Here is a 20,476-nt window from a genome sequence, read left to right as displayed (position 1 = left end):
CCTCTTGCTATGTCCCCTATCATGCTTGCGTTCACTTCTTTGCTGCTGTAGGCTTTCTTCTAAGTTCTGAGCATGGGCCTGAGTGCGTGCAATATCCATATTGTCCTGAAGGGATGCAGTCAAGCACCTATCCATCAAATGTGGCCCTAGGCCCTTCACAAATCAGTGTACTCGGTCACCCATATCCGCTACCATGGTCGAAGCATACCTAGCCAAATAATTGAAGCGGAGACTATACTCTAAAGCACTCATGCTACCTTGCCTCAAATTCAAGAACTTATCGGCTCTAGCTCACCGAACTTCCGGAGGCATATAGTGTCGGAGGAAAGTATCAACAAATTCTTGCCATACCGGGGGAGGTGCATTGGCTCCCTGTGAAACCATCCAAACCGTGTACCAATGGATTGAGACATCCCTCAATCTATAGGACGCTAACTCCACCGACTCGGTGTCCGAAGCATGTATCAACCGAATCGTCCTCAACATACCATTAATAAAATTTTGAGGGTCCTCATCCGGCTTTGATCCGAAGAATTCCGGAGGATTTAAGCTAATGAAGTCATGGGCCCTTGCACTAACAACCCTATCACCTTGCCCTATACTTTTCCGCTGAGTCTGGGCAGTAACCAATTGAGTAAGAAAATGTATGACCTCTTTTACACCTTGTCCTGAAGCATCTGGTGGAGGAGCCGGAGGTGCTGGAGCTGAGGCTGAGGCTCCCTCACGCTCCTCTAATATAGGTACTGAACGGGAGGACTGAGATTGAGCTGCACTCTGGGACTCACTTTCCTCTACTACCGGTGGCCGTGCTCGTTTAGCCCGCTTTTCTGCCACCGTCTTGCCCTTTTGGGCTGCTGTAGCCTTTCTCTTTACAGGCATTTCTGAAATACACAACACACGGTTAAGGAACAAGAAGTTCTTATATCATAGCTCTATTGCACGATTCTTATGAAGAAAGAAGGTCCTTTATTCCTAAAATGCCCGCAGATTCTTGTTTATAAGTGTGGCGCGCAACACACCCATAACCAAGACTCTACTAGACACGACTCGTAGATACACCCTAGGACTGAACTGTTCTGATACCACTTTTGTCACGACCCAACTAGGGGCCGGGACGGGCACCCGGTGCTAGCCTACCTGGGCACCCTTTAACGTACCTTTTACACTTACATCTAGGTGAGCCACATAATAACACATACATTTCTATTCATCAAACATACTAATCTCATTGGACAACAATACCTTTTTATCATCATTGGCATCTATGCCATAACAAGGTACACAAGCCGACCAGGCTACAAAACGACATACAAAAGATAGGCCAACAAGGCCAAACATATCTAACCATATACACATGTCTACGAGCCTCTAAGGAGAGTATGACATAACATATAGGCTGGACAGGACCCGACTATGCCCAAAATTTTGTACACAAAAGAATAAGTACCCAAAAGCTATAGCTCCAAATGAAGTAGAGCTCTGCTATGTAGTCTCTGAGAATGTAGCTATGGATCAAAGCTGTCTCCCTGGGCATATGCGGGCATGACGCAGCTTCCACAGACAAAAGGACGTCAGTATGAAGAATGTACTGAGTATGCAAAGCATGATCAACATCAATATAGAAACATAATAAGCAATATAAGAAATAGCATAGGAGGGGAGATAGCAGTATCAACATCATAAGCACTTACTTGCTTGTCATAGGGATTTTCCATTTCTAGCACGTATTCGTGTACATACATCCATATCAGTATCCGTATTCATTTACATTGCGTTCATAATCATATTCACATACATAGTCTTATTCGTATTCATGTTCATATTTATATCATATACATAACCATATCATATACATAACATTTACATAGCATGCCCGACCACGAAGGTTCGGTGTTTCATACATACTTGGCCAACCAAGGCTCAAGGTTACACATACCTGGCCCTACCAAGGCTTCAGGGTTACATCTACCTGGCCCTACCAAGGCAGCAGGGTTATCCGTACCATCTGCAGAGGTGTGCGCGCGTTATTTAAATAGATACATATCCTACCCGGCCTCATAAGCTCGGGGTTCCATAATAATCATACATAGATACACATTTATAATAGCTCATAAGCATCTTATTATTATCATCACTAATATTATCATCATCATTATCGGCATCGCTATCATCATCGTTATCATTATCGTTATCACTACCATCGTTGTTCATTACATCCATCCTTATAGGATTACTCGTCATATGAGGAACTTAGTACAATCGTATTACATATCGAGGATCATGAGCTCAATAGCTCGAAAGATAGAATCATTTAAGGGATATTATAATCTTATAGAAGATTTAGATGATTGGCCAAAGAACCATGCCTTATGAAAGAAGGGTTAGCCTCACATACCTTTCCGTTCAACTATTTACCACTTGCACGTTCTCCTCCGAAGCTCACGTTTCTACCTTCATTAAAGTCATACTATCATTAGAAATCGATAGCTAGCATACATGACTAAAACTAGAGAAAATTGGACAACATCTCCTTTATTTATACGACAATCCTCCATAGCGTATATCAACTCCCAAATGTCAATAATACATTCACAATATCCTAACAATAATCTTTATTCATCCACATTTCTCAATTCACTTTCAATCACCCATATCCATGGTCATAACACACGACTACGTTCATTCATATACATTTGCTCATCCGATGTTCTCAACATCATTTATAACATATTTATATCACAACTCATTAAGAATCATGACTCAATTCAAGTTATTACTCAAAATGGCACTATTCCACATTCATGACCCATTTTTCTATACCCTTCTACAATCCAAGTATTTCAACTCTCAAATACTTTAAACAACATAGAAATACCATAAATCTTACTTTAGATGTAGTAGGAACAAACCTTGGATGGTAATACTCCACTTGAGCAAAAACCCTAGATCATCTCCAATGAGATTTTTTGACTTGAATGATCTTTAATGGGTTCTCTTACCCTTGATTCACTTAGTTTATGTTGATCACTAATACCTCTTGAATTCTTGTGGAATAAATGTAGAGAGATGTTTTGGAGAGAAGGGGTGTGATATGGAAAATGAAATGAAATGAACTTGTATCTCTCATTTAATAACCAAACCTGTCCCCAACCAGTTATACGGACCAACATACGGTCCGTATATTTTATACGGGCCGTATGTTTGGCCGTATATTTGGTCCAGAAAAGTATGCCATTCTGGTATGATTATACTGTCCCAACATACGGACCGTATAATTTATACGGCCAGTATGTTTGGCCGTATAATCCCCAGTGATTCCGAAGCTCGTTTCGTCGACTCGTTTGATCTTCAATCCTTATGGAACCTTCTTAGCACTTGTTCAACACCTCAATACCAATCTAAGGGACGTTATCACTCTTCTCCAAGACATCATTAAGTCCTCGTTAACTCGTTACTCGTAATTCCTCTTCGATACCTATCGTACGCCTTGCCTTTTCTTGGCCAACTTTCTTCCCCTATCTCAAACATCTTTGAAATCTTAATTAGGCTCATCGAATGTCGTTTTCTTACTTATTGAAATACCGTATACTCGTGCTCTTTACTAGTCTATTCACTTGTGCATCAACGGAAAATTTTCCGAGGTGTAACATTCCCCGGCTGAAGGAAGTGATGAAATGGTGATACCGTCCTCCGGAATGGAAGCCACGGAAGGGCTACACCAATCCTCCGAACGAGGAGCTCGAGCTCTGTTTCATCCCTTAAAGTCCTAATGACGCTCCTTGCCCTTTTCTTCGGTTTCTGCCCTTTGTCTGAGGGATTTTTCTCTTGTTGGCGGCAGCAAGGATACGAGATATACCCGCTGAGTCGAACTCGGGTGCCAACGTAGCGGGTTCAGCTGCTGATTCCGATCTCGGGTCCACCGAGCCCTTGGGCAAACCTGAAAGCCGAAGATGTTACACAAAGGAGAGGTAGAAAAATGTCATGAATACCAATAGAAGCAAAGTATTACCGTGGTTTTGGGCGACCCATCGGCTATGAGAAAGGAGTCCCCATGTCCGAGCTTCGTGGGTATGTTGGCTGAGGAGAGCAGTAACCCATTCGTTGAGGTACCGGACAGCTGGAGATATCCAACCCACGGCTAGTATAAATAAGAGGACAAGTAGTGAGAATGTAGAAGAACTGGAGTTTGACAAAGCATTCAAGAGCAATTATTAGAAGAACTGGGACTTACGATTATCATTCCACCGCTCCTGAAAGGGCATGTAACTGGCCGGAATAATGTCCTTGGTCCTCACCCAGACATAACGCTCCAACCAGCCCCGGTCTCTGTCTTCGTCCATTTTTGAAAAAATCGGATTCCGGCTACGCTTAGCGAGTTTTATTACACCGCCCTGGAACAACCTCGGGGAGTATAATCGTATGAAATGGGCCAGCGTGAACTCCTTTTTCGTATTATTGGCCAACAGCCGGAGGCAGGTCACGGTCCTCCAAAAAATTTGACTAATCTGGGCCAGGTAACGTTGTAAGTCCGGCACATATCTAAAATGACCAGATCGATCGGGGGGTCGAGCTTGAGGGTGAAAGGATAAGTATAAACGTACAAGAACCCCTCCCGATGGTCGGTGACTGACTCATCTGGTCCGGGGGCGAAGACTTGAACCGGATGATTATCCCATCCGCAATTGGCCTGGATAAATTGAGTTTGTCCTCAGTAATGGACGAAGGGTACCGCCTTACATCAAACCCTCTATCGGAAACCAGAGAAGGTTTCTCGACCTCGAAATCTTTGTTGTAGTTAGGTTTGGACGGTACAATGTCCAAGGCAGTGGGTTCGAAGGTGACCTTCCCTTTGAGTTGAGAAGTTGGTTCGGTTCCTTGAGAAGAAACCGAGGGAACATCATGGGAGGTGGTTTCGGTGTTAGCAGAAATTTGAAAATATGGAAAAGGAGACTGGGTGAATTCGAAAAAGAAGTTAAAAAATAGGAGGGAGAAAACAGTCAAGAAAGAATTCGAAATGGCAAAAGAGTAAGAAGAAGCAGCAGCTACACACTCAACAAAAATGACTAAGGGAAGAAGTTGGCAAAGTTGTTTCCTTTCCCCTAATACAAGCAATGAATCAACGAGAAATATGAGATGAAAGGTGATTAGAAGAAACGAAATGAAGAGGTGAAATGAAGAACTGAAGATGATGAAATAGAATGGATCGTAAAATGAAAAAGTGAAGTGGAAGAAGACGTTATATAGACATGGGATCGAGGCGGTTGCAGATCCCAGCCAACCGGGGAGTGCCACATGTCCCATAATTAATGAGAAGTGACTTGAAACGACGTGCGTTACGGCGGTTGTCAGAGCTGACCGTCCGGTGCGAGACACGTGGCTGATGACGGAGGGACGTGACGCAACTGTTCCCGTCCAAAATGAAAAGATAAGAACGAGCATATGGAACCACCGATTTTTTGATTCATCTACTTCCCGTTACTCCAGTAAACTACGGCCCGGAACGTGTGGAGACTATCTGTATACTGTAAAAATCGGATATATGCTAAACCGATAAGACCGGAGACCGAGGGAAGAAAGAAGCCAGCACGAGCATGAAGACTTTCTTTCGGGACCGAAGGGGTGCTTGAACCGAAGAAAGCGAAGAACATTGTTTGGTCCGGTTTCTCCATAGCCGAGTTGATCGTGGCCGTTGGCCCGGTTGATCGTGGTCGTTGGTCCGGGTAATCCGTTACATAATTGTCACGCGTCAAGACCGTTCTGCCACATTGTACTGCCAATCATACGAGTGTCAGACCGTACGACCAACCTTATCCTTTTAGGGGTTTTCTTTATTCAAAAGGGTTTTATGTTGTATGAGGACCATGAGGCAAAAACTATAAATAGGGGTCATTACCGTACTTTTAGGGGTTGGCTTCTTGAATTCTAGAACATTTGTAATAGTAAAAAATATATAAATCTCACCATCTCAATATCTGATTTTGGTCCGAATTTATTGTGTTCTTTAGATTTGTTCAATCAAACGATATTTAATATATTGGCACTTACGTTTAGTGTAAATCATCGATTACTATTCAGATTATTCATAGTTGATCCCACTCCATTTTCTCTCAATAAAAAATAGATTAAAGTTCAACCACATATCCTATACCTCACTCATAAATTTAATTGATTATCCAAATTTGGGGTAAACAAACAACATCAATAAACTTTCAGAAACAGACGATTGCTTTAAAATTTGCTGTTGTCTCAATTTTAGAGGTCGAATACAATCTTAGCTCCAACAAAATGATTTTAGTGTACTTCAAGACAAAATAAGCGACTCTAATGGGATTTTAACTTCTTTATCACAAGTCCTCAAATAGCTCAAGTGTTCCAATATGTCATAAAATTCCTTATAAATGCACGAGTCAGAACCATTTGGGATTATAGATCCCAACTTATATATTCATAGTCTTTACAAGAGAGGATTCCATAGAAACTACAGACTTGATCTTCATAACTTTTTTAAATACACAAGTCTAAGCAAAAAGAGAGGTTATGCAAAAACTATGTGATTGTTAAGTTCACAAAACAGAGAACCTTTACAATAAAGTTGCAAAATAGCCTTGACATCTGTATCACATCTGAAGTAGAGCTACAGCTTCATTAACTACGCCAACGTCACAACAAACTTGAATAGGAAGATTTCCTTCTCGTTCTAATCTTTCCTTGTTCATATGTGGGATTTTGTAGTTGTTCCCACCTTTATCTTTCATCACCTCGACCATGCAAGACTGTAGAGTGAGAAACACATGATTCAGTCGATGAACTTCCATCTCATCAAAAGATTTCTCAACTGCTTCTATTAACTCATCAATAGTTAAAGGAGCCCTTTGATACTGAAGGGATTGAATCGCTCTGAAGAATCTGAGGTCCAAAACATTCATATCCAGACTATTAGGAGGTTGAAAGCATAACCTAATATTAAAACCATCTTGTTTGGCAGCTTCATTAAATTCTAAGTCGTCGACGCTAAGATGAGGTCTTGCGTTATCTTGTTGGAAAAAAATAGGAGCATTTGCATGTGGAAGCGGCCATTTTGATCGAATCGCTGGAAGAACCTTTTCAATTAAACAACTCCTAGTGACATCTTTAGTGACAGATAAAATAGGCTTTGTTTCCAAAGTTCCCGCCACTCGGTTTTTGCTATTCCCTTTAGCTGGTTCCTGGAAAACAAAAGGAAAGATTCCTATTTTCCCCAGTGGCGGAGCCACACCCATTGAAGGGTGTTCATATGAACACCCTTCGTCGAAAAAAATTATCGAATGCCTATGTTAAATATAGAATTTTGTGGATATATACTAGTAATGAACAACCTTGACATAGAAACGAAGGATAGTCTAGCGGCTAAGGATGTGCAAACTATCGCTCACACATCCCCTGTCCTAAAATATGAACACCCTTCGTCGGAATCCTGGCTCCGCCCCTGATTTTCCCTGAAAACAACTCTATTCCATCTTCGTCATACCGAGGGCGTGCTACAGCAGCCATAAACATAATTTTCGTTATAAAATTCTTACTTTGGCTAGACCTATAAGGGTTTGCTTCTTCTTCTTCTTCAGGGAGAAGATAATACCTTTCACTTTTTTTGGTTAGAAAGAACCATTTTTCATCAATATGGACATAGTTATACATGTCTACAAACATAGGATTCGAACGAAGTGTACTTGATACAATCATAGATAAACAGAATTGAATCCTTGCCTTTTTGTTGTTCTCTGTCAAATGAGCCTTTATGGCATTGGTGTGTGCCCTTATAGCTCCTTCTTTGTAACGCCGAAACATAGTTGATGCTGACATATGCATGGCACAAGCCAGAGATCGGATATTTGTTCGACGACCAAGAGGCACTGCCTTGACCAGATTATTATCGATTTCAATTCGTTTCCTACTAACTCTGCCAGCAAGATTTGTAGACACATCTAACTGAGTACCATTATGAACACAACTTTGTTTGTACCTAAATTCGTTGTACAGTGCTTTTTGAAGTATGAAACAGAACAGCAGCTTGTTTTAAAGACCCATAATTAACACACCCTCTTTTGCTTTCCTTCAAAAGGAATTCCGCAACAGCTTGACGTTCCTCCATATTTAGTCGGTTCTGACTCCTAATTAAGTTTGATTGACTCATCTGTTTACATTAACTACAAACGCAAAGGATATAAAGGCACGATGAAGAACCTGATTTTTACAGGAAAGAACTACCAGATTCAAAGGAGGACTAGCATGGCTGAATGACAGAAAGAATATTCAACATCTCTGTACAAATACAAAAGCTCTTCACTTTAATTTAAAATTTCCTGTTGCCGCTCTTCGAAGAGTAAAAGATTTACCGCTCAAATTTTACTAATTCAGAGTTAGCGCCAACTTTCATTAAGTAAAATTTTTGAAAAGAAAATCTTCAGATCTCATTACAAACATAGAAATATAGGAATAAAATTAGATTAATATACCTGGGTTATTGAGAAATCCACATGAAAATTTTGATATAATTGGGTCAACAAGACTTTTCCTTCAATTGGGTCTTTAATTTGTTTAATTTGTGATACTCATATGAATGGTTGATAAACATTAGTAATGAAACAAAAAAGAGTTTTCTTAAGAAAAAAAAAGGTTAAAGATGGAGTATTAAAGTGAAAGGAAATCTGGACACGGTAATTGACCTTGTCAGAATTGTTTTGACTCTTGAAGAGCTTTTCTTTGAAAGTTAATCAGAGGCCCTTAAGGGTATTATTGGAACTTGTTACATTTTTAGCTTACATGGCAAAAGTTTTCCCGTATTTATTAAACTCCGTGTCCAGTCAAATGGGTTCATACAAATTGAAACCGAGGGAGTAGTATTAAGCACAAAGCAATATATTTTGTACTCAAGAGACAATTAAAAGTATTAAAATGTAAGGCAACAATGGCTAAATATATACAATTTAGGACCGAACATCACCACCCCACACTTAGACACTTGCTCGTCCTCGAGTAAGCATTAAAACCACTCTCAATAAATCAAGCCTAGGAATACCACCACTTTGATTGATACCAACAATTAGGCCCTATAGTAACTCAACTATCTAATACATACTTTCTGATCATCATGCAAGAATATGAGTCAACTAACAAACAAACAACAAACTTCTAACCTCTTAATCACAGAGATGGACTCTAACTCATCAAATTTAAGCTCGCTCACCTACTCTGTCAAAGAAATCTAATAACATCACCTATCTATCATGAAACAAGTGCCCTCACAAGAATAAATAGTCCGCACACTCAAATCAAGGAATGAATGTAAATTAAGGACTTAGCATCTAAATTAAGGACTTAGCATCAAAGCACAACTCTCGCACTCACAAAGAAATTCACATGTATGCACAAAGAACCGTAGGCTTGCCCATTATGTACATCTCTACTAATCAAGTGTGCTCGAATGGAATCAAATAGGACTTTACCAGGTTGTAATGTTGACTAGGGGATGGGTAGGAAAACTATATAATAGTGACTTACACTTCCCTAAGCACTTGCACCTTTAGACTTCATCACCCATTACTTCATCTTTTCACTTTATTTTTCAGCCCTCTCTTCATCAATCATTTCTCAAGTATTTCTCATCATATCAAGAATGCTTCAATTTATTTTTTTATTTTTCAAGCAATTTTCTCCTTTTTTCACATTCTTTCTAAGAGGGCATTTTCATCACTTTGCATCTATCATTGGTCACCATTTTTCACTTGACCATCCATTTCTTCATTTTTCACAATTATAACACAGTCTAAGCTACAATGCTTAAGGAAGTAGGGTGCAAAACCTAGGGATTTAAACAAAAGGATCAAGGCAAAAATACGGCTACTAAACGAAAGGCTACAAGCTCAAAGGGCTAACTAGTGATACAATTTTTGAAAAGGCTAAAATTTACAAGACATGTCAAAGAGAGCCTATTATCATCTTCTAAACAGAGCAACACCTTTTATTTTGCTTCAATAACATGCAGCGTTCTAGACTATGATGCAAAACATGGAATATATGCAAGAAATCCTCACCACACATGACATAAGTATCAATCAAGATTGATCAATTCTACTCTAAGACAGATAGGATCAGGGCGAACTACTAAATAAGAATAAGCTATACACAGAGTCACAACTATGAGCTAGGTGTCAGAAAGTCTGCAATTTTTTTCATTACTCAAGCACTTACAGGAAAGTACTACTCAAGCTCAGGCCTAAATATGCTAGTATCAAACAAGTCACAAGGTCTTTCTTCTCCCTCTTATACTACTCCTAAAAAAAAGTAATCCAAAATAAAAATATTATCCGGTTCAAAGGCCCCCTTTCGGGAAAGAACCGAGGCCATAAGAAAACCCAAGGGGGCGGATGATGAATGCCACTAATGAGAGACTTAAGAAGTTACTAAAGAAAATTAAAAAAAAAAAATCCTAACGCATATTAAATCATCATCCTCAACCTTACCAGGGACGTATTTCCCACTCCACACTTAAAATCATGCAATGCCCTCAGTGCATATAGATGGAACAATTAAAAATGGGTAAAACAAGAAATACTCATTGGGGCCCTCTAGGGCCTAGCTAGCAACATGTTCTCATCATTAAGGGTCGGCACGACCCCACACTTAAGCTCAAACATGCTCCTCAGCTTTCAACTTGGGGTACTCAGACTTCCCCTAATCTGCAAAACAAAAATAAAACAAAACAAAACGTGACACTAAAAAATAAAAACCTATAATTATTACACATTGGGTTGTCTCCCAATAAGCGCCTTAGTTAACGTCGTGGCACGAAATGAATCAACTTTTTCCTCCACCTCGAACTTATGAATTTCACCCCCAATTTTGGATCAAATTTTCTATTACGCTTCTGGGGCGGTCGTATAAAAATAAAGAAACCAAGCAATAGGTGTCGCATCTTGCACTTCTTGGCCCTTAAGTGAGGAATGTGATTTTGTCTTTTCGGTGTGGCAAATTTCAGGATGTAAGGCTCTTATTCCTCATCTATACAATTCTTCATCGGCGTAGAGGGCTTGATTTCCATGTCGCCAACCAAACATAATGTAGAAAAATGTTTAGAATGAGTACTAACACACCCCAACTCTAAAACTACATTATTTCTGACATTTTCACTTCTGTACACCTTCTCAACAATGACATCATCAACAAATATCTGATCGAATGGTTGGAACTCCTCTATTTACTCCACAAGTTGGCCAGTATCCATAACAATTGGTGGTTGGGCATCAGACGCCTCAACCTTTTTTATTTATTTGAGCCTGCAGATCATAGATATCTGAGCCAAATTGGTCCATCTCTTGTCTGAGCTCAGTTCTTCCCTCTATCAGTTGTGTAGCCATGTTTGTAAGACCATCACGTAGAAACCCATGAAATTTCATTTGTTGAGCTTGTTCCGTTAGTCAAGATTGACTCACTATCTCCACTTCTTCAAAGTTATCTCCTTGTAGGAACTCGCTCTCTTCTTCTGTTTGAGGTTTGTCTTGGGTATTGGCTAAGTCTGTAACTTGTAGATCATTACAAGTTTCAGCATCGACCTGCATCTCTGTGAGTTTGGCACTAATCCTCTCTATGGCTTTCCACATTTCTGCGTTTTGCTCTCTCATTAATGCATCGTGCTCCATTATTTGCTCCCCTATTTATTTCATCATATCGCTAACCCGAGCAAGACTTTCCGCATCCTCTACTTCATTACTCCTGTTAACATCATAAACAATAGGAGAATCATAATAGGGGCTCGGAGATTGGGAATAAGAGTTAGGAAAACCATTGCAATGACCGTCATGACTACCACATATATTACAAACATTCCACTCAAAAGATTGGGAAGGTGCACACAATCCATTCCCGGAAATATTTTGACAATATTGCCATAAGTGGGATCCTCCACAAATCAGACACGGATCACCAAAATAGGAACAACCAATAATCGACCAATTTTTACTCCAAGATGCCATGTCAAGAAAGCTAACCAAATTATTAAATTAAAAATAAAATAAATAATAATTAAAAAAACTTGAATAGACAAAAAGAAAAGTCTAATCTAGACAAACAATTAATTCCTATGTCCCCGGCAATGGCGCCAAAAACTTGTTGCTCCCAAACACACACACAAGTATACGTGGTCATACAATTAATATAGAACTTTTAAGTCCAGATATTGATCTCACAGGGACTTATGATTAACTATTTACTAAATTAAACTAATGCTAATTGTCTAAACAAGAAATAAAATCCAAATTATATTTGTAAACTAACTAAAAATAAAAGAAAGCAAATAATGAACTTTAACCAAGAAAGAACGAATTTTTATCGGAGAAGAGATAGATCTAGGGCTATGACCACTAACAATCCAATTGAGTCTTCAAATCGTTCTACCTATGATTTACTAGTTGACGGGTTAATTGTAACTTTATGATATTCTCTCAAATTACTCACAAGCCTGTAGATGCTACTATAACGCCTATATCTCTATGGTCATCAGAGGTAACAAGAACGGATTTAATTCTGTGTATTCAACGAAGTAGGGCTAAAGGGTATATCTCTATCCTCAGTGGCAAAACGATTAAATCGAACAAACTCTATTTATTCTTATTACGTACGTGAATTCCCTTTCTCAAGTCCAATTCACGCACCACAGATAGTGTTCAATTAGTGATCAAGTAATCAAACAATTAAGCACAAGAATAAATAAGCAACCCAAAAATATGGAAATTTAATAGATAGAAATGATAATCAAACGTCAACTTTCATGTTTGTGTCAAAACTCTAGAACTAAAGAGTTTAGCTCCACATAGACATGAAAGAAAAACAACAAATCATCCGAATAAAAATATCAAAATAAGTATTACAGAGAAGGGAAGGTAAAACCCTGTAACTACGGCCTCCACGACGGCTCCAAGCTCTCTCTAAGTCCAAAGTTTGGAACTAAGGGTCTCAAGTTATCCCAATGTTATGTAAAAAAACGTCTAGGATATGTGTTTATAGGATACCAAAAGGCCTGAGCTTTTAAAAATAAAATCTAGCTCGGATTAGGAAAAAAATAGCGGGCTCGCGTGTCACCCCGCATCGCGGGTGCAACACGGAAGGCAATCATAAAAGGATTCAGAGGCTGAAACCTCCGCGTCAGAGGCGTGACGCGGGCGCAGCACATTTCTGCTTTCAGGTACGTTTTCTTCAGCTCCAATTCTCACTTTGCTACTCTTTGCTCTTTGCTTTATTTTGTTGCCTACCAATTGGGGGGACAAACACCAAATGGTGTCCCCCCTTTGTCTCCTTCCCTTTTTTTCTTTTTTCTTTCTTTTTCATAATTTATTCAATTTTGATCCAAATTTTTACATCTTCACACCGCTTTATTCCTACATAGTCAAATTATAGTATTAAGCACAAATCAATATATTTTTTACTCAAGAGACAATTAAAAGTATTAAAATGTGATGCAAAAATGACTAAATATATGCAATTTATGGCCGAACATCAAACCCCAACACACTTCCCAATAAGCACCTAGATAGAATTTTCAAGCTAGGGCAAGATAACCTTGAGAGGTAAGTTCCATTGCTTTTCATTCTATCATTCCCTTCCTCTTCATTATTGTAATCATCTTCATGGGTCTTTAATGGTGAAAGTGAAGTGGAAATCCTAGAATGTCAATAAACCTTCTAAATTTGATGGGTTGGGGTTGTTATCGCTTATTTATCAATGGATTGATTAGTTTCTAATTGTCATAAATTGAACATTTAGAATCATAAACTAAGTGAATTGAGACCTAGGGTTCTATAAAAATAGTGTCTTTGCCATAGAAAACTGCTTGTAATGAGAATATTTGATAAAATGTTGTATAAATTGATGGTAAATGAATACTAGGGGCCTTGATAGGCTATTTATCAACTAAAAAATCATCCACCCTTAGAATGGGGGAAGGGAAGGATATTTTTTCTTTGGTGTTTGTGAATAAAGCAATGTGACTCATTGAGCCTTCCATTTTTTAGATCGTGAACTTATTAAGGCTTTGAGGAAAGGAAAGGCTGTAGCAGAGTAACCTGCGTGTTCCAGCTCTACTTGGAGGTAGGTTACGGTTTACTTAAGTTAGACTTAGGTTTGTAGATTGTATGTTTTGTGATCTCCTTAAGAGAAATCATGTCTAGTTTTCATGCATGGTATTGTGTGGCTAAATTCCTACATGAATGTGATTGAGTGATTGTGTAGGCTCCGTGCCATTATTCCTGTGTGATTGAATCTATAGTGGATGTGTTGTGATGAGAAGCTAATATAATCTTCTAAAGGGTATTGTGACATGAAATAATGAGTTGATTGTTGATATTGGAAAGGTAAGAAACACTGTTCTATAAGAGGTATGAAAAGACGCTCATGTGACCTAGATTATGCGCTTGTGGTCCGAGGATCGTTCCGAAAATGAGAGGTACTTTGATATGTCCCGCGATCGAGATTCGTTCCGGAGCCGAGGTTTGTGCTCGGGTTCGAGGAGTATTTCGGAACGAGTGCTACATGGATACCATGGGTCCCCTGCAGGTTATGACTACTGAGCTAAGACATAAGCTAGCATGTATGTACATCGAGTGAGGTTATTGTGGTAAATTTATTTCCGTTATGGCTTACGTGATTGTGATTGCTTGACCTTCTTGGCGATTTGATTGTGATTGTCCTTGGTTGACTTGCTGTAATTTATTGATATTCATGTCTGTTTCCTAGCTTGTTTTCTATTGATTTTACAAAATATTCATAATACTAATCTTAGTCGGCCTATGATATCTACCGGTACATAGTATTTGTATTGATACTACCTTGATGCATTCTTTGAGTGCAGATTGTGGTATAAAGACTGTTACTCATCCTCACATCTAGCGTGAAGGATAATTGTTGACAGATTTTCGGGTTAGCTTCTTCCCATGCCAGGCCGCCCGAAGATCTTCTTGTTGTGATGTCTTTTCGTACTCTGGACATTATAGATTACTTATTTATTAGACTTCAGATTCTTAGACATGTTTTTAGCTTAAAGTTTTGTACGATGACTTTTGGATTTTGGGGATTGTAATAGTTAGAACTTTCGCACTTATTTCAGTATTTATGGCATGACTTATTTTGTTCTTTTGATGTTTGAATGAGTAATATTGTTTAGCTTGGTTAATATAAAAATTAATTGAATGGATAGGTATCTTGTATGTTGGTTCGCCCATTAGGATTTAGATGGGTGCTAGTCATGGTGGGTTAGGTCGTGATAGAGTTGGTATCAGAGCTTTAGGTTCGTCGATCTCATCGTACAAGGACATATCTAGTAGAGTCTTATAGATCGGTACGGAGACGCAAGTACTTATCTTCGAGAGGCTGCCGGACACTAGGAAAACTCTTTTTTTTTTTTTTTTTCGTGCTACTTGATTCCAATTAGTATCTGCTGATTCAAATTGGTATCTGACTATACTTCATTCTCTCACAAATAGCGAGAACACGCGCGGTAGTAGCTAGAAGTAGAGGTGGAGGCATAGAAGTTGGCAGAGGGGCGGCCCCAGCTGGGGGCAGCACCCCAGTGGTTGACCCTGTGCCTCCAGTGGTTCCTAATGAGGCAGCGGGAGATGCAGCCGCACCAGCTCAGCCAGCAGCAGTACCAGTTGCACTAGGAGCTGCAGCTGCTGAGGGTATACCAGATGCTATGGCACATGTGCTGCATTGGTTGCATGGGTTAGCACAGGACGAAGCTATACCAGTGGGTCCAGTAGGTAGGGGCGCAAGAGTAGCGACCCTAGGTCCAAACAGGGCACAGGCTCTGGGGGTTCAGCATGCAGCAGCGATGGCACCTCGCTTGGATGAGGTTCTGAGTTTTGAGGCCTTCCCGAGGCCAGTTGCAGGGCCAGTGATGACCGGCGAAGAACATGATCTATTTTAGAAGTTCACTAAAATGAAGCCTCCTGTGTTTTATGGTACAGAGTTGGAGGACGCAATGAGTTCATCATTGACTGTCACGAGAGGCTCCATAAAATGGGGGTCGTGGATAAGTACAGGGTAGAGTTTGTGACCCTCCAGTTCTTGGGTGATGCCAAGCTTTGATGGAGGGCTTATGTGGAATGTAGGCCAGATGGCTCTCCTCCGTTGACTTGGGTTCAGTTTTACTCAGTATTTCTGGACAAGTACGTTTCACGTACTCTGAGGGATCGAAGGAAGTGAGTTCGCTACTATTGATCAGGGGAACTAGTCAGTTGCTGTGTATGAGTCCCGTTTCCACTCCCTTTACCGTTATGCTCTTCAGTTACTACCTACTGAGGGGGAGAGAATAGGGCGGTTTGTGAAGGGGTTGAACACTAGATTGCAGTTATCGGCTCTCCAGCTTGTAGCCACTGGGGCTTCATTTCAAGAGTTAGTGGAGCATGTCCGTATCATTGAGGGGATTAGGCATGAGAGTTATACAAGGCAGGTTGAGAAGAAGGCCCACAAGGGTGGGATGTTCAGTAACTCCTTCTTGAGGGGTCAGAGTTCACAGGTATATTTAGGGTGTCCGCGATGCAGTGTCAGTTGGGGGCCCATCAGGGGCAAATTATCAGACTTTTGGTCAGCATGGAGGCTACACCGCTTCATCAGTTTCTGTTCAGCAGCCTACGCTGGACTGTGCTTGCATCGAGTGTGGTGCCATAGGGCATATTAAGAGGTATTGCCCTAGACTTAGACAGAGTGGGCAGGGTACTCAGTATCAGGCTCCCTGAGCTCTGTTTGTACCAGATCATAGAGGTAAGGATGGCGCACCAGTAGGGCGGGGCGGCCACACCGCAGGTAGGGGTGGTGCCCATCCTAACCGACACGGTCCTCAAGCAGGTAGAGGCGGACAGCAGCCCGGCAGGGCGGGGCTCAGACTGGTAATGGTAATCGCGGTGGTTCACAGGCAATAGGGGGCGCGGTCATTTGTACGCTTTTTCAGGTAGACCCGAGGATGAGGCCTCCGATGCAGTTATCACAGGTACTATCTCCGTTTATGACCGTATGGCTTCTGTTTTGTTTGATCCGGGCTCTACTTTTTCCTATGTATCTACCTATTTTGAAGTGGGTATGGATATGATGTGTGATACCCTTGACACCCCTATTTATGTATCTACTCCTGTTGGGGATTTTGTGGTGGTAGATAGCATCTACCCTTCGTGTGCGATTTATTTCATGAGGTATAGTACTTGGGAAGATTTGATGATCTTAGACATGGTAGATTTCGAAGTTATTTTAGGTATGAGTTGGTTGTTCCCCCATTATGATATTCTTGATTGTCATGCTAAGACTGTTACACTAGCTATGCCCGGGGCACCTAGACTCGAGTGGAAGGGTAACCTTAGTCCCCTCCCTAAGAAAGTAATATCCTTTGTTCGTGCTAGAAAGCTAGTAGAGAAGGGTTGGTTAGCTTATCTGGAACATATTCGTGATACCAGTACCGATACTCCATCCCTTGATTCAGTTCCAGTGGTACGCGAGTTTGCGGATGTGTTCCCCGCGGACTTGCCTGGTATGCCACCGGATCGTGATATTGACTTCAAAATTGACTTAGACCCAGGGACCCGTCCTATCTCCACCCCACCTTATAGGATGGCACCAACAGAACTCAGGGAACTAAAAGAGCAGTTGTAAGATCTTTTGAGTAAGGGGTTTATTCGCCCGAGTGCCTCTCTGTGGGGTGCTCCTGTACTGTTTGTTAAGAAGAAGGATAGGTCTATGCGCATGTGTCTTGATTACCGTCAGCTAAATAAGGTAACTGTCTGAAACAAGTATCCCATTCCCTGTATTGATGACTTATTTGATCAGTTACAAGGAGTTTTTGTGTTCTCCAAAATCGATTTAAGATCAGGGTACCATCAGTTGAAGATTCGGGCAGAGGATGTTCCTAAAACTGCTTTTCGAACTAGGTATGGGCACTATGTGTTCTTTGCTATGTCTTTTGGACTTACAAATGCCCCAGTTGCGTTCATGGATTTGATGAACATTGTGTTTAAGCCTTATTTAGACTCATTCGTAATAATGTTCATTGATGATATCCTGGTGTACTCTAGGAGTAGGAAGAACATGAGAAATATTTGAGAATTGCTCTTGTGGTATTGCGAGAGAAGGAGTTGTATGCTAAATTCTCTAAGTGCAAATTCTGGTTGTCTTCTGTGTCTTTCTTGGGGCATGTTATTTCGAAAGAGGGTATTATGGCGGATCCTCAAATAATTCAGGCAGTCAAAGAATGGGCTAGGTTCATATCAGTGACCGAGATCCGTAGTTTTGTGGGTCTGGCTAGCAACTATCGTTTGTTTGTGAAGGGATTTGCCTCTATTGCTTCTCATTTGACCCATTTGACTCAGAAAGAGGTACTGTTTCAGTGGTCCGACGAGTGTGAGGAGAGCTTTCAAAAGCTCAAAACATTGTTGACTACAACACCGATTCTGGCATTGCCCATTAAGGGCAAGGATTTTGTTGTTTATTATGATGCTTCACATTCTGGTTTAGGTGTTGCTTTGATGCAGGAAAAGAAGGTGATTGCTTATGCTTCTCGACAGTTGAAGTTGCATGAGAAGAACTATCCTACTCATAATGTAGAGTTGGCTGTGGTGGTGTTTGCGTTGAAAATGTGGAGGTACTATTTGTATGGTGTCCATTGTGAGGTGTACACACACCATCGCAGTTTGCAGCATGTGTTCTCTCAGAAAGATCTGAACTCTAGACTGCGGAGGTGGATGGAGTTGCTGAAAGACTATGACATCACCATTTTGTATCACCCTGGTAAGGCCAATGTAGTAGCTGACGTATTGAGCAGGAAGTCGGCTAGTATAGGAAGTCTGGCTCGTTTGATCTCTTCTGAGCGTCCGTTGGCTAGAGAGGTTCAGACTCTGGCTAACAGTTTTATGAGACTGGATATTTCTAACACATGCAAGGTGTGGGCTTGTGTTGAGGCTTGGTCATCATTTTTAGAGCGGATTAAAGCTAAGCAATTTGAAGATGCTAAGCTATGTAAAATACATGATAAGGTGTTCCGTGGTGAGGCCAAAAAGGTCGTGATTGATAAGGAGGGCGTGCTGCGAATCAAAGGGCGAGTGCATGTGCCGCAGGTAGGCGATTTGATCAAGACCATTCAAACAGAGGCTCATAGCTCGAGGTATTCTATCCATCCTGGTGACACTAAGATGTACCGTAATCTAAGACAACATTACTAGTGGACTGGGATGAAGCGTGATATAGTAGAGTTCATTGCTCAGTGTATTAATAGCCAACAGGTGAAGTATGAACATCAGAAACCTGGGGGTAAATGCATATATTTAGCCATTATTGCCTCACATTTTAATACTTTTAATTGTCTTTTGAGTATAAATTGTATCGCTTTGTGCTTAATATTATATTTTTATGTGTAGAAATAAAGCGATGTGAAGATGAAGAGATTTGGAGCAAATTTGAAAAAGGGTGGACAAAATTAGGAAAGAATGAATCAAGATATTTAGATGTGAAAGTGGAACGTCCTCTAAAAAGTTGGAAGAGAAAAATAATGGGAATTTATCATGATGACCAAATGAGTGGGGCAATGATTGTGCTGGAATTGAATAAAGTAAAGATACACTTGAAATTGAATTTGCAAAAGAAACATACTTGGCAACGCTCTGCTCGCCTAAGCCAAGTCGAAAGCGGAGGATGTCCTCGCGCACAGTGCATATTTTCGGCCAGAAATATTTCCCATTTTATTTTGGACTCAGTTATTTTATTTGGGTTTTTTCCTACACCTATAAATATTTCATAAGCCACAATTCTTAGACATCTTTGACATAAAATACAAGTTTGGAGGCTAGGGTTCCTACGTATATTTTCTTTCTTTTATTCAAACCTTGTTTATAGGAATATCTGGGTGACACTTGAGATTGAAACTCTTGTTGTGCTTATTTATTGATCGACATTATTTTTAATCAAGTAAGTTATTATTATTTTAATTATTCTTGTTCTTCAACGTTTCTCAAGGGAGTAGCTAACCCTAAGACTCGCCCATTTACTTTGTTTGAAACTCGGAAGAGGAAAAACGGGGTTGGGATAGAATAATTAACATGAATTTGGGGCGTTAACCCTCATCAAATGAAAATTGTCCTAGGAATAGGCGATACCACTTGTAGCCATAGTCGGGTGTTCTTAATGCTCCTAATTGCTTTAGAGATATTCAATTAGGTAGTCTAGTTAATCTTTGGGAGAAGTTAATTTAGAGTCATTATCCGAGGCTAATTAACATAATATTACCATTATCTGTAATTCGTGAAATATATTGGATCGTTACTTGAGAAGTAGTTTCCTTTATTCCATCCTTGTGGCCATTGATCAATTTACTTGCTTTCTAGATTAGATTTTATATTTTCGTATTTTATCAAAACCATATTTAAAAACCACCATTGATGTGTTCGGTCTAGCTGTTGTTGATGATAATTCT

The 20,476-nt window shown here is 40.2% G+C and overlaps 1 protein-coding gene across 2 annotated transcripts; it reads right to left on the bottom strand.

Annotated features, from left to right (window-relative positions):
• Positions 1 to 6,407: 6,407 nt before the first annotated feature.
• Positions 6,408 to 8,691, bottom strand: LOC132636239 (uncharacterized). 2 transcript variants are annotated; one of them, XR_009581112.1, is made up of 2 exons: positions 8,493 to 8,691; positions 6,408 to 6,906 (listed from the first exon to the last, which is right to left on the bottom strand). XR_009581112.1 is itself a non-coding variant. In XM_060352986.1 (2 exons), exon 2 carries the CDS (start codon positions 7,257 to 7,259, stop codon positions 6,618 to 6,620), a length of 642 nt encoding a protein of 213 aa, XP_060208969.1. In that variant the 5' UTR covers positions 7,260 to 7,936; positions 8,493 to 8,691; the 3' UTR covers positions 6,408 to 6,617. The 2 variants fall into 2 exon arrangements, 1 of the variants encoding a protein (XP_060208969.1); XM_060352986.1 differs by having other exon boundaries at positions 6,408 to 7,936.
• Positions 8,692 to 20,476: the final 11,785 nt, after the last annotated feature.

This window comes from Lycium barbarum, chromosome 4, assembly GCF_019175385.1.
Source record: "Lycium barbarum isolate Lr01 chromosome 4, ASM1917538v2, whole genome shotgun sequence".
NCBI classification, from domain to species: Eukaryota; Viridiplantae; Streptophyta; class Magnoliopsida; order Solanales; family Solanaceae; genus Lycium; species Lycium barbarum.
The sequence above is the reverse complement of the archived record's forward strand: the minus strand, read 5'-3'. Positions and strand labels throughout refer to the sequence as shown.